This window comes from Prunus avium, chromosome 1, assembly GCF_965620075.1.
Source record: "Prunus avium chromosome 1, drPruAviu1.hap1.1, whole genome shotgun sequence".
NCBI lineage: Eukaryota > Viridiplantae > Streptophyta > Magnoliopsida > Rosales > Rosaceae > Prunus > Prunus avium.
The window spans coordinates 1,139,430-1,153,132 of record NC_142284.1 but is presented as its reverse complement, the minus strand read 5'-3'; the positions used below and the strand labels follow the sequence as shown (position 1 = coordinate 1,153,132).

Below are 13,703 nucleotides of genomic sequence, written 5' to 3'. Positions count from 1 at the left end.
TATCACCGTGTCATGCAAGTTCTTATTTGCAAATTGAATGTGAAAAGTCGTTTCTTCTTTTGATAATGACCGTTGTATCCTTCATTTTAATCAAAATCTCAATATGTGTCCCTGTGGATAAAGCCCATAACTCGAAAATGACCAGAAACAATTTAGAAGCTAGAAGCCGAGGCAGAGACTGTACAAAAAGATTTTCTCCAAGCGACCATCCAGCCATTGGAATTGTTTTCAAGTACCAAGTACTTTCTTCTTTTGCCTACACCTCTTCAATTCTGAACAGCAAAGATATTTAATTGACTTATGTTATTTGGAAATTTAGTTGCTTTCTTGAGTGTAATGCTTTTTCTGTGTGATGAAGCTGAAACTCTGAGCAAATGGGGCAGTAGGGTAGCAGAATTCAAGAGATTGCAGCTGTTTTGATTTCTGGAATGCAATGGATATAGCTAGTCAAGTTGCTTGAGATAATTGAAGAAGAATGGCTGTTCATGTTCTTCTTGCAGCAAAGACCTTTCCCCCTGTAATTTCCAGGACAAGGGAGAATACCTTGAAACCTGCCAAAGAGTGTAAGTATTGAAAAATCCTAATGGGTTTTCTTTTCAGGGCCTGAAAGTTTCATATATGTGCTTTTTCTGTATCAACTGTAGTTAGCCTGAATTTTATCTCTTTCTCTTTTTCTTTTGAGGAACAAACCTGAATTTCTATTTCTATTTCTAGAGGTTATGGCAGAAACAGAATGTGCATTGTGATTTATCCTAGATTGGAAGTTTTCATAGTGAAAGTTGTGTTATGTTGAACACTATATCATCTTTATTCAGTCTACATATATTCTTCTCACAGATTGGTTACCCGAAAATCTAACCATCTAACCATCTATACTATTAACATCTAAGCAAATGTTTAGTGTTGATATATGACTGCATAATGGTTCTCACCTGATGGAGATGCCACTCATTACACAATTTTTCTCTTTTGGCCGTTATTTTGCAACATAACAGATAAAGTACAATCCAGGTGTGAGCTACCCTCTCAAGAGGCTTCATCAAGTCGCCGCCATTTTGTAGCTGGTGCCTCGATTGTTACGATTCTGACCATTAATTATGGCTTAGCACCATCACCGGTTTGGGCTGATGATAAGTCGGATGATGAAGAGGAAAAGGATGGAGTTATAGGTGCTCTTAGATCACTGTTTGAACCTAATGAGAAAACAAAGTCTGGAAAAGTGTTGCCGAAGGCTTACTTGAAGTCAGCAAAGGAGGTCGTGAAGACATTGCGCGAATCGCTGAATGAAGACCCCAAGGATAATGCCAAATTCAGGCGTACTGCAGATGCAGCAAAGGAGTCAATTCGAGAGTATTTGGGCAATTGGAGAGGACAACAAGAGGTGGCTCAAGAGGTATAGCTAATTAACTTGTATGTTCAAGGACATGTAACTGTTGAATTAGTTCACTGTTTGCTAAGAAATCTAGTTTCTTTGGTTAATAACTTGCAGGAGTCTTATGTTGAGATTGAGAAAGCGATAAGATCGTTGGCCGGCTTTTACTCCAAGGCAGGGCCATTTGCCCCACTGCCTGAAGAAGTTAAGTCTGAGATATTGAATGATTTGAATACAGCTGAAGAGTTTCTGTGAGGCATAAGATTTTTTGGGGCAGCACGCATATCTCTTACACTGAGTGTAATCAGTTGATTTGTGGAGAGAACTTAGAGAGCTTCAGTTTGATGCCTCCTTCATTTCTCAACACTATGAACAAATTTGTTGTGTAAAGCTCTATTGCTCTTAATATGTACCTCATTTGACGAATTTCTTATGAGCAGCCATATGTTGTAATTTTATTTGAGGAACAAATCTTAGCAAAAACGGAGCTGAGACAATAAATGCATTTCTTTCGGACGAGAAAGAGAACCATTTGTTTGCCACATCAAAACCACTAAATACTCAACAAGAACCTAAGTGCCCACTATTATTACACCAATCAGGAATAACTTATTGACACTGTAATGATACATATACAACACCTTTGTTCACATAGCCGTATAAATACCAGCCATGCGACAACTCACGTCTAGGTTTTCGACTTGACATCTATCACTAGAGATCTGATAACTTGCCTTGTCTTTGACATGGTGGAGCTTTAACTTGCTTTTATCTTAGAACATAAAGAGAAATCACCAAACTGAATCTCCTTGACGTATGCTTCAAGAAAAAATGAGGGTCTATGAAGCATCAAGAACGCGACAGGACACCTTTTGAACTGCACATAATAGATTCCACAAAGTTAAGATCGAGTTTCATATTCACCAAAGATCAAGAAAAAATTAATTATCCAGTCAAAGCTGTTCAAATGAAATTGGTTCATATCAAACCTTGGCACAGTCCCAAGGCGACGCGGGTCATGTTCTGTGGCTTGTCGGAGAGCCCTAGCAAATGCCTTGAAGGTTGCCTCAATAATATGGTGAGAATTTCTTCCAGCAAGCTGTGCCCAACCAAAAGTGGAAAATTCTGTCACAAACTTAAAACTGGAGCAATGTGAAAACCATTATAGCCCAGTTAGTTGATGAATCAAAAGAAAAAAGTAATTGGTGTAGTTACTGACATATGTAGAAGATTATGCACCTGAAATGGTCGAATAACAAGTCCATTTCATATTGCACAAAGGAATGTTCAAAGTACAGATAATTGATTCATGTACAAAGAGAGATGGCAATTTATTCATCAAAGTTCACTTTTAGTCTCTGTCTGAACAAACAAATATTTGGATGAATTAAGATTTTTAAAAATCTATGCACACTACCTGCCGGATGTGGAGTGTCATACCAGAAGTATTCACCAAAGACTGGAAAAAATGTTCCACCAGCTATGAAAAGGACAGTTCAAACAAAAATTAGTAACTCTAAACACCTAATAATTTCCAAAAGCAACTAGAAAGAAAGGATCCCACTATACAAGACTGGTCAAGTTTTTGTGCTCTACAGATAAAAAAAACATATGCTGCAGGAATTTGAAGCCTAGATTTAAAAATAGACGAAGAAAATTACACTACCTGAGTGTCATATGTCCCAACCCTCTCGGTGGGTATCTGCAGATCATAACCCAAATATGGTCGGCCAGATAAATCCTGAACAAAAACCTCTAATTAAGCACACTTCTTATTTTCGTCTACGGTCAGATAAATACAGTAATTAAAAAAAGGACATATAAACCAATTGACACAATAATTGATTCTACAGCAGCTGAACAACTGTCCCTCCGAAAAAATTAGCATTCTAGTCTCAAGACCCCATCAAGCTTGGCCCTCACACTTTGTCCCTCTTGATGATAGCACCAAGTTTACTCTCATACATTCATATACATCAAAAGATAAAGCCTAAGAATTCAACATAAAATTTTCCTTACTGTCAAATATTATTATACATTTATTTTAGTGAAATGGTTGTATTAAACATACCAGTGAGACATGTATCAGTGCTTCATCAAGAGGAGCAGAGAAGTCACCAAACCTGTTGATTCCTTTTCTATCACCAAGTGCTTGAAGCAAAGCCTGCAGGCCAAGCAGAATTAGATTATCAAGATGGACTTCTACAGATCATATGGATTCAAAACAGAAGAAAGATGCTGGCGACCCAAAGGAAATATCAAGATGGGCTGCTTTCTAGAGTACCGTTCCGATAGCAAGAGCAACATCTTCATTTGTGTGATGATCATCAATGTGGATGTCACCAATAGCCCTTACATGCACGTCCAACAACCCATGAGAAGCAAGTTGCTAAAATAAACAAGAAAATACAACAAATAAGTAATGGATCATATTAGATACAAAAGCACATGAAACAGAACCATACATCACTAAAACAGCTTCTCTAAGCAGAAAATCAATTTAATCTATTTCAAAACAAATCCAAAACAGACCTATCACTGTAAATTGAAGTTACAAGTATAATATCAATGCCTTTCACCAAAGAATAAATTTCAACTGCATAATTTCAAAAAGAGCTAAGAGCAAAATAATACTGACATCCAACATATGATCAAGGAAGGGAATCCCAGTACTAGAATCAGCAACTCCAGAGCCGTCGAGGTTTATTTTGACCGAGACATTGGTCTCCTTGGTCACCCTCTTGACCTCCCCAACTCGAACCCCTAAGAGAATTACAGCCCCAGCAATTAGAATTCAATTTAAATTTCAAAACCCAGTACAAGGATTGATATTAGGGTTAGGGTTACCTGAGTTACTTGGGGTCGGGGAATCGGTCAGAGTAGAGCCATTGTTTTCGGCCAGAGAGGCACGCGGTGAGAGGCTTCTCTGAGAGTCCATGTGTTTGAGCTTCAAGTGGCGGCTTGGGTTCAGTGAAGAAGGTAATGCGCGTAGAGAAGGAGGGGTGGGTATGAGACCTGTACGAGAAACCGCGAAGCTAACCCTCGGTTTTAGTGGCGGAGATGAACAGTTAAGAATACCGGGTGGCGCTGCTGCTGATAGCTCCATTTGTGAAAACGGAGGAGGTCACTCTTTAGAATACGGACTTTGTACCTGGCGGAGTTAATTCACTCTTTTAAAATAGCTTTTGCTCAACTATATCTTTTCTTTTGTAGGCGTGGGTTAGGCCAATTAGCCAAAGTTACCACCGCCCGACAATCGAGTTTAACTCTCCTTCCCGTACATTAGACTAGTTTCGGATATCGCCCTTGTAAAAAGAAACTAATTTTTGTATTTGTTTACAAAATTATTAGCTTTATAAAAAATATTAGTAATAATTAGTATTAGGCCAATAAAATCTTATAATCCTATAGCATAATCAATCCATATTTTCTTTTTGGAATTTTTAGATTCAAGTCCTTATTTTCTCCCTCCAATCTCAGAAGTTGGGAAAGAAACAAAAATTGGTGAGAATAAATAATAAAGTAGCATCAATAACTACAAAAATTTGAAGGCTTAATGAGCAAATTTGATAGAATTAAGCTTGGAAATGTTGAATAATACAGTCCATATATGATGAACGAAAGGGTCAGGGATCAATGGCATATACAAAGTTACACACTTCAAACCATATGACCAGACATAATGTTCTTCAACCTCCTCGAAATGATGACTGCAATTCCCACAACTCTGAACCGTCGATTAATCAAACCATGCTCTTCTTCTTCAACCTCCACCCTCCTCCGATTAATCAAACCATGCTCTTCTTCTTCTTCAACCTCCACCCTCCGATATCCCCACCGACGCTTGAGTCGGTGAATCACACCATAGAGGTACGGGGCTACGCCTGTGTACATGTCCATTGCCTCCCTCTGTATCTCCAAAATGTGAAATCTGAAGAGAGCAATAATCATTCATTCAACTGCTTTTCAGCATTTTATATGAGCCGAAGAATAAGGGCCACATTGTGTTACCACAAGCAGGCACGCACGTCTCTTAGAAGTGGATCCCATGATGACCATAAGAATCAACAAATCCAATTAAAAATGATGACAATCCACTAAGAAAAAAACGAAGAAAAAAAACTTGTTTTGGAGGTAACATTTCACAATATTTCTAACAAAGCAGTAGTTTGAGGTACAATGTAACATGCCTTGGTTTAGAGAAGAACACAAGAGAAGCCTGAATATAACAAAACTGATGAGCTTTAAAGTTCAAAGGAACATAAATATACACAGGAATGAGCCCTCATATGATCCTATGAGCAATGGGATTTTTAGTCCAATAAATCTACACATCTAATGAGTACTTCAGACATTTTATGGCAAATCATCATCAAATGCATGGGAACAACTCCATTCAATACCAGAGCACCTTTTTCCTCTTCACTCAAGAGACCTTCACTTATCATGCACCTATACCGCTAAGATAAAAAGTCAATGATTAAACCCCATACTTGAAATTTTGAACGAGAAGCTGATCTGAGCTACAGAAGTTGACAATATAGAAATTTGTTGCTTCCAAACAGTTGGGCAATCAAAATTGCGGCTGAGGTCTGTTGTTAATGCTGCACCGGCACTTGGTACAAATGTTAAAATTTAACATGAAAACACCTGCTAAAGAATTTTCTTATACCACCTGTCATGTGATGAGCTGACATCGGAAAAATCCCAAAGTTCACATCAAGCAGATCCAGATATACACACATTGAAGCAGCATCAGTCTGTTACTGCCATACCTGGGACGTTCAAAACGTCGTTTAGCATCAGCAACTTCACCATTGACTTAATTGTACATAACACCATCCTAGATGCAACAATGGCACATCTTGCAACTTCCAAGGATAAGAAATAATCTTGAAGTCCACTTAAAGTTGAACTAGAACCTTAAAACCATACTAAAAACAAGGCAAAGGACCATCAATTTCCTTGGAGTTGTAACAAATTCTTCTTATTCATGCAATCCAAATCAGGGCATCGCCATCAGCTCCAATGCCCCGCAAAATTGTGAACAAATGATGCTTTCCAATACTGAGAGAGATTTGTGGTTTGGCATACAGAACTCAGCAAACATTTCTTAATTATATCAAACAGAACCAGATTCAGCCTTCCCTGAATCAGTCCTGGAACCATCACTAGATGCTTGAGGAAGGCTCTTTTCACAATCCATTGCACCGGAAGCAACTTCTGAAGCCACGCATGATTCGTTTTTAGTCTCACGATCAAACTGAATATCCAAATCACATTTATTTGGCAGGGAACTCTCACTAGCGTCACAGAAACTGGAATCTGGATTTCCAGTAGCTTCCTCCGTGGTGTTCTTTGCAAAAGTTTCTCCTGAAGAGTTAATAGGCTCAAGACAGGCAACATCAACATTCTCTTCATGGGAATCATCTTCGCAGGAATCATCCAAAGCACCTTCTTCCAAAGACTTTGAAGAGTTTTCTTTCAGAGAAGAATCCAAAATGGATTCTATTTCCACCTTTTTATCGTGGCCTGTATCAGGGTGTGACTGGCATTTTGCATCAGAAGCGTATTCTGCTGACTTGGTTTCCGAATCAGAGTCAGAAGATGTAGTCCCCTTGTTTGAAACCTGAATGTTACGTTCATTAGAAGCATCTGACGACCTACTACTCAACATGGAAGTGTTATTTAAAGAAGCACCAGCCCCCTGAGAGGTAGACTGCATTTTATCTTCAACAGGAGAATCCAGCACTGCTTTATTTTCTGTCTTTAGAGCTTCATGGCTTGTATTAATAGGAGGGAATTCCTTGACAAAAGTAGATCCAGCTAATTCAGCCCCTGAAGCAGAGTCAGAAGATATACTCCTTTCAGTGGAATCTAAATTTTTAAGTTCATCAGAAGCATCTAAAGAACCGCTCATCACAGGAGTATCATTTAAGGAGATACGGATACGTCGTGAGCCAGAATCAGTAGCAGCAGCTTCATCAACTGTTTCATTGATAGGACGCAAACCAGCTTCATCAGACCCATGACCATCAAGACTAGCAGGAGAACCAATGTCTGATTTGCTTCCACCCCCAGGCTTTATACAATCCTTGCCTTCGCAATCCATTTGCTTTAAATCTATTGCAAGGTGAAAATGTGGGTGGAAAGGAAAAGCAAAGTCAGAGAACAGGCTAATATTGTTGTGATTAAGGAAAATCAAAAAACACTTTAAATAGAACCTGTGTTGGCTGTCATGTTCCCCTCATTTTCTTGATCAGCTAACAACTTCTGTAGCATGTCTATACCAGGGAACACCAACATATTCATCGACCTCATTTCTTGCTTGAACGATTCCTCAATAGAAATAAAACCAAAAACTTCTGTCCATGTATGCATGAGTTCCGCAATTGCAGGGATAATCAATTTCTCAACCTTTAGAGAGCATAGAGCCTTCAAAATAGAAAGAACAAGAGCATTCAATGCCATACAAGAAAACACAACAGGTAAGACTACAGTTTAGAGAGAACAAATTCAAGTCAAAAAATTTCAAATATCCTTTCCATACAAATAAAATCACCAAAAAAGCATGGTTCTCATAGCTTTACCGATTCAATGGCATAAAAAAGCCGACGGCACATCCCTTGTCGCCTATATATGTGACGAGTTCCAATGAATGGCATCTCTGCTAACTTTGTACCATGAAACCTAACCAGAAAGTAGATTACATAATTTAAAAGAACGTGTTTACATGATAAACCAAATAGAGAACCATAGATCTCAAGAACCAACTTGAGAAGAATCTCCCCTCATACCAAAACCTAGTTATAGACAGTAAACAATTCAAAGGTATGTTCATTGTCATGCCAACAAATGCACGTGCGCAGTAGTTTTAGGGACCCCAATTAAATTCAACAATAGCAAACTTATCATACAGCACTTCACATTAAAATAATAAGTTAAAGACAATCAGTTACCAAAAAGTTGAAAATATAAAGTATAAACAACTCATGATGTTTTTTGGTTTAGGAAAGTAACTCATGATACTTGACTATGTTACCAATGATAATACAAACACACACATACACATGCTATTATAAAGACAAACCTATTTGCCAATCACATATATACCAGTATCATATGAAAAGGTATTAATGATAGACTTAAAAAGTAAAGATGGCATGATAATTGTAGATTACTTCAGCTTCCATTATTTCCTACGTTTACTCTCCCTCCTACACTAGCTCCTTCACCAACTCATGTGCACGAATAGCGTTTCATAATCCTTCTAGTAGAAAGTAAAAATAGCTCATGACCCTTTACTTGACAAAAGGGGAAACTGAAATAATGATGAACAAACAATGCAAGTTAAAAAACCAAAGATGCAGCCTAAAAAGTGAAGAAAAAAATGCATATGTAACAACTAAGATATAAATAGCCCTCACATATGAGAATGTACCTGATAGATGCCGCACAAATTATTTCATCACCTCTCTCTAAGATAGCGGTGTAGAATCCACCGTAGTTCAGCCGATTGAAGTTTGATCTAATAAAAGGGAGACAAAATAAATCATTACTCAAACACCCAGCAGCCTATCTTACACCCCCCCAAAAAAAAATATAAAAAGTGTACTTCGAATCAAGTTTACAACTCTCAATTAATCTTGAAAGCCAGCAGGTAAATATAACACAACATATGCATGTATTTATCTTGAATTTCAATATCTACCCCACCTTCTATTTGGTGTAGCAAGGTCTAGATAAGATAACAAGGTCTTGTTCATGAAAATCAGAGAGTTGAAAAGCAAACTTTCTCGGATGTCAGCTAAATCAACATTAATGGAGGTCAGCGCTTACCCACAATTATAAAGAACATTATGAATTAAATTGATCCCACTCCTCCTGTCAACAATAGGCAAAAAACATTCATCCATAACAGTCAAAGCAACAGCGAGCTTAGAATTGCTTTCGACTCTTTGAGGAAACCCTTGATCTTCATCAGTTCTATGAACAAGTGTCCATGAAAATCCTGCTTCTAGTTCATGTTTGACCCCAAGATACTTCTTCAAATTCTCAAAGAGCTAAAAAAGCAACAAAATTAAAGTTTGAAGTCAGTGCCTTATAACGAGAACACAAAAGTTAGAAAAGGTTAAAGAAAAACACCATTTCTACATCAATCTAAACCAAAGAGGTTTTTGCCAATGAACAACGTCATTACAGAGAAATAAGAAGGACAAAAAAACTGTAGTTTATAAATAAATAAAAACGACTTACCAAAATTTACATTTTTTCTAACACCATATAAATTGATATTTAGGTAATAAAAATATGAAGAAAAAAACTTCAACACTTCGCGTTCTTTCAAAAAATCTTCATGGCATGCAATCGGCCTCCACTTTATTGAGGAGCTATTCAAGTATGACAACCAGTCTCTACTTTATTGGAGGAGGTCCTGGATTCAAACCTTATGGCCAGAAGTTTGTTGTATTATTAAATGAAAAAAAACATACTATGGCATTGTAATTGTTTTATGTTTGGCCATTGAGAAAAGAAAAGAAATATCCAAGTTGAAAACTAAAAGCTAAATCCCTTTTGGATCTCTATTGAGAGTGTAACTAACCAAGGAAAGAAGGAACCCAACAAATACAATATGCAATATAAATGAATTATGTTGGTCAAATATAAAAGAAATTACTAAAAAAGGGAATAAATAGACAGACTTTAGATTATAATCTCATATCTTAACAACCTAGTTATTTACAGTCACCTCATGCACACACATATCAAGGCAATAAAATGCTTGAACCCCCAAATAAAATGATACCTCTCTGCATTTCTGTCCACAGAAGGAAGAGCCTAAACAAGGAGAATCAGCAGGACTAGCATCCATTTCCTGACTACATGATATGTGACCTACAGAAGTAAAAAAATTATATTTCAATCAGTGCATATGAAAGCAACGGTAACAAAGCCTATAAGCAGATGCCAAGAACTTCAGAAGAACAAATGATGAGTACATTTTTTTCCACAGAGGCTGCAAGTGAGCAGTGCAGAAACAGTTGTATCATCCTCTTCAGCAACATTCTCACTTGCTATCCCACAAAATTTGCATGTACAATTTGGACAGTGCCAATCACCTGGAGGAAGCATCTGCAATGAGAATAGATATATCAATACCTAACCAAGAGTGAACAAGAGTAAATCAATTCCTCAAGTTCCCAAAACCACTAAGAACAATTCATAGTTCATATTTATTAGCAAACTAAATCAAACTTGTTTCTCCAAGTTTGCCGGCAAAAGACATCTAAATAAACAAGATTTGTATTAAGCTCCTCTCAAGTGTCAAAACTTGCACGCACATTCGACAACATTTCCCAGACCACAGAAACACACCCAATTCCATGACTCACAATCCAAAAATTCCTCTAAGATCTCAAGATCGCAGATAAATTTGCAATCCCTCTCTATCAAAAGTAAACCTCAACTTCACAGAACTAAATAGGTAGAGGGAACAAAAACCCTCAATGAACCAAAATATATCCCAAAGGAAACAAATTATACCCAATGCACCATTGAAAATATAGATAGCATCAATTTGGGAACCATATCCTGTGATCTGCAGAAAAATAACATAAACATACCTGTATATTCAAGCAGCTCTGATGAAATGTTGATGGACAGCTGTCACAACAGATCAAATCCCCACCATCTCCACAGAGGCCACAAGTATCATCATCAGGATCATCACCGTCAACTTGTACAGAGTGAAAACCGATGCGTTCAATATCCTCTTGTCTATTCCATGCATCTATCTGACATTGCAGAAGGGAAACCCCAGAATCCAAACATATATTTTGAAATGGCTGGCGCAATTTGCTTCCCGCATGAATCTCAAATTTTGAGATTGTTAGGATTTTACTACAGCAACCACAGTGAATGCCATCTCTTGTAATCCACCCTTCCAGCATTACTTTAGTCCTTCGACGATTCATATACTGCACCTTTTGGCTCAACTGCACAGTTCCAGAGTCAATCAGCCAGGAAAGCAATGTCCTTTTTCCAGTATATGGAACATAGCCATCACTTTCTGAGTTTGCCCCCTGTTTAGAACCACGAACCAACAAAGTACACCTTCCAAGCTTTCTACTTTTCCTTCCATGTGGCATATGAGAACTAGATCCTGAGGACGGTTTTTCAACACTGTCATGTAAATGATGAGAGGAATTCTGCCCATTTGAGTTCACACTAGCGAAACCATTTTCGCTCATTTTACCCTTGAATGACTTACCACCCTGCTTTAAGTAGGAGCTTAGTTTCTCCTCGTAACTAACACTATCCATGCTGTCTGGATCATGCTTGACACTTGAAGATCTTTTTATACGGACTCCTCTTGCATTCTCACTGTCAGCATCAACCCTATGCTTCTTTTTCATTTCTTTCTCAATTTTCTTTCGAGTTTTCCTGGTTAATTGGCTGAGTACATCATCAGTTATAGGTGAAAATGAAGACCCCTCCGCACTACGTTTAGCCTCATTTTCCTCATTTAATTGCTTTTGAAGCGCATCATAAGCCTTAATGATGGACCAGTAAGCTGTACCTGCTGGGTTAATGTACACAGCATCTAGGTAGTCTCTGTTCCTTCTAGGCCTATAATCTATTGTCCAGCCTGCAGTCAGGAGCATCTCTCGTATTCTTTCACGTAGTTTTTGCTTCTCCGTGCCACTACCACGTCTAACTTTACCTTCTTTGATTCTGGTTGGAGGAGTCTTTTCACATGAAGGAGCATCTTCATCTTTGCAAACAGCCCTCTTCATAGGTTTAGAGGCTTCCACATTCTTTGGTCCGAGCTTCAATGATGTATCACTATCCTCTGAATCAGAGTCGGAGCCCTTACTGCTTTTAGTGGGTAATGATTTTCGCAAATTCACATGGTTTTTCTCTGTCCTAACAACTGAAACTGGTTTCTCAAGAAGCCTTGGTTCTGAGTAAAATGGAGGGACAATAACATTCTTCACAATATCTTCACTCCTTGGAGCCTTTCTACTCTCTTTAGATTTGTGAAAATTATAGTTCTCCAGTGGCCCACCCAAATTATTTTTCTTCTTCACCATGACCTTCAAAACACCATTTTTACCCTGTAGCCTAATGGACTCCTCTGATTGACCCATGAACTTGTCTCTCAATAAGGGTAGCTGAATTCCATCCCTATTCATCTCAAACCTACCCCTGTCAGTATGATCTCCCCGATTCAAGCTACTTGTCCTGTCAAAGTACAAATTCTTCCTCTTGTCAATGGCATGTCTACCTGAACTAGTTTCAAATTCCCTCTTAATGCCACTATGTGATCCGGAAAACCTTCTTCCCCCAAAATCAACTACCCCATCATTGAACCGTTTCCTTCGCATAATTTCTGCATCATACTCATCAAATTCAAACACCTCCAACTTACTTCTCTTTCCTCCACTCTCATCCAAAAAACTTTTACCGATCATACCATCCTCATCACGCCTAGCATTTTCCAATCTTTCCCTCTTTTGACCAACTTCGCTCCCTTCAACAGCGCCCTTATCTAATGCTCTTAAACCATTACAAACCCGAAGAGTTTCAGAGCCTACCTTTCTACGGGGAGGCGGAGGCACCATTATCTCATCACTAGACCCTGAATCGCTTAAGACCAACCTCGACCTTTTCTTCTCCTTCTTCGGTTCAAAAACCTTCCGAGAACTCGAAGAACCGACACCACCACTCAACCCATCCGGTTTCTTTCTAACAATTAAGCAACCTGAAGAATTTCTGTTCTTCACCAACACCCCAGAAGGGCCAACAGATCTCACACCTTCGTCCATCTACATCAACCACCGCAAACCAAAACCCCCAATTTCACAACCACCCTTTAATTCATTCCAAATTCAGCAAAATCCGACACAGAAACCCTAATTCTCTCACAGTAAAAATCCGCAAACAAAAACCCACCAGATCTGAAGCAAAAATACCCAAAATGCCTATATTTCAATCTCACTAATTCCAAAAACACCGTACAGTGAAACGGCAAAGGAAGATTTCCAGAAAATCTTACCTCCCCGGAAAGCCACTTGGACCCCGTCACCGGCACTTCGCCGATTGCACACGCCCGATCGCCGACGACGCAATTCTCCGAATCACATAGAGATATGAAGGGGGCGGGGCAGGGGCAGAGGAAGAGAGAAAGAGGGCTGGTTTGGATTGTAAATATTTGCAATTGCCACTTTGTAAATTACAAAATACACAACCATTCTGCTCTCTATTTATATTTCCATTTTCTCCTTTTTCTTTTTTCTTTTTCCCAGATTTTGCATTTATCGTGCGTTAA

General features: G+C 38.4%; 3 protein-coding genes across 5 annotated transcripts; 1 reads left to right on the top strand and 2 right to left on the bottom strand.

The window, feature by feature from the left end:
* Window positions 1-103: 103 nt before the first annotated feature.
* Window positions 104-2,189, top strand: LPA19 (photosystem II 11 kDa protein-like protein). Of its 2 annotated transcripts, none has more exons than XM_021956195.2 (4): window positions 104-239; window positions 359-563; window positions 996-1,393; window positions 1,490-2,189. In XM_021956195.2, exons 2-4 carry the CDS (start codon window positions 476-478, stop codon window positions 1,625-1,627), a joined length of 624 nt encoding a protein of 207 aa, XP_021811887.2. In that variant the 5' UTR covers window positions 104-239; window positions 359-475; the 3' UTR covers window positions 1,628-2,189. The 2 variants fall into 2 exon arrangements, with proteins under 2 accessions (XP_021811887.2, XP_021811888.2); XM_021956196.2 differs by having other exon boundaries at window positions 126-232.
* Window positions 1,862-4,561, bottom strand: LOC110755044 (imidazoleglycerol-phosphate dehydratase 1, chloroplastic). Its single transcript, XM_021956194.2, has 8 exons — window positions 4,220-4,561; window positions 4,011-4,135; window positions 3,657-3,761; window positions 3,444-3,536; window positions 3,039-3,113; window positions 2,790-2,852; window positions 2,362-2,471; window positions 1,862-2,249 (listed from the first exon to the last, which is right to left on the bottom strand). Exons 1-8 carry the CDS (start codon window positions 4,476-4,478, stop codon window positions 2,222-2,224), a joined length of 858 nt encoding a protein of 285 aa, XP_021811886.1. The 5' UTR covers window positions 4,479-4,561; the 3' UTR covers window positions 1,862-2,221.
* Window positions 4,562-5,482: 921 nt separating this feature from the next.
* On the bottom strand, window positions 5,483-13,627 carry LOC110755048 (Acyl-CoA N-acyltransferase with RING/FYVE/PHD-type zinc finger protein). 2 transcript variants are annotated; one of them, XM_021956200.2, is made up of 9 exons: window positions 13,431-13,627; window positions 10,996-13,332; window positions 10,372-10,504; window positions 10,179-10,267; window positions 9,212-9,435; window positions 8,814-8,900; window positions 7,963-8,062; window positions 7,597-7,807; window positions 5,483-7,495 (listed from the first exon to the last, which is right to left on the bottom strand). In XM_021956200.2, exons 2-9 carry the CDS (start codon window positions 13,198-13,200, stop codon window positions 6,495-6,497), a joined length of 4,050 nt encoding a protein of 1,349 aa, XP_021811892.2. In that variant the 5' UTR covers window positions 13,201-13,332; window positions 13,431-13,627; the 3' UTR covers window positions 5,483-6,494. The 2 variants fall into 2 exon arrangements, with proteins under 2 accessions (XP_021811892.2, XP_021811890.2); XM_021956198.2 differs by having other exon boundaries at window positions 10,996-13,627.
* Between the last annotated feature and the right edge of the window lie 76 nt (window positions 13,628-13,703).

Excerpts from the sequence above, each read along its gene's own strand:
- LPA19 (XM_021956195.2), top strand. The coding sequence starts at position 476 with ATGGCTGTTCATGTTCTTCTTGCAGCAAAGACCTTTCCCCCTGTAATT. Across the intron at positions 564-995 it reads CTTGAAACCTGCCAAAGAGT|ATAAAGTACAATCCAGGTGT; the intron begins GTAAGTATTGAA and ends GCAACATAACAG. Across the intron at positions 1,394-1,489 it reads AACAAGAGGTGGCTCAAGAG|GAGTCTTATGTTGAGATTGA; the intron begins GTATAGCTAATT and ends AATAACTTGCAG.
- LOC110755044 (XM_021956194.2), bottom strand. The coding sequence starts at position 4,478 with ATGGAGCTATCAGCAGCAGCGCCACCCGGTATTCTTAACTGTTCATCT. Across the intron at positions 4,136-4,219 it reads CCCGACCCCAAGTAACTCAG|GGGTTCGAGTTGGGGAGGTC; the intron begins GTAACCCTAACC and ends TAATTCTCTTAG. Across the intron at positions 3,762-4,010 it reads TCCTTGATCATATGTTGGAT|CAACTTGCTTCTCATGGGTT; the intron begins GTCAGTATTATT and ends TGTTTATTTTAG.
- LOC110755048 (XM_021956198.2), bottom strand. The coding sequence starts at position 13,200 with ATGGACGAAGGTGTGAGATCTGTTGGCCCTTCTGGGGTGTTGGTGAAG. Across the intron at positions 10,268-10,371 it reads CAGCCTCTGTGGAAAAAAAT|GTCACATATCATGTAGTCAG; the intron begins GTACTCATCATT and ends TTACTTCTGTAG. Across the intron at positions 7,496-7,596 it reads GAACATGACAGCCAACACAG|ATTTAAAGCAAATGGATTGC; the intron begins GTTCTATTTAAA and ends ACCTTGCAATAG.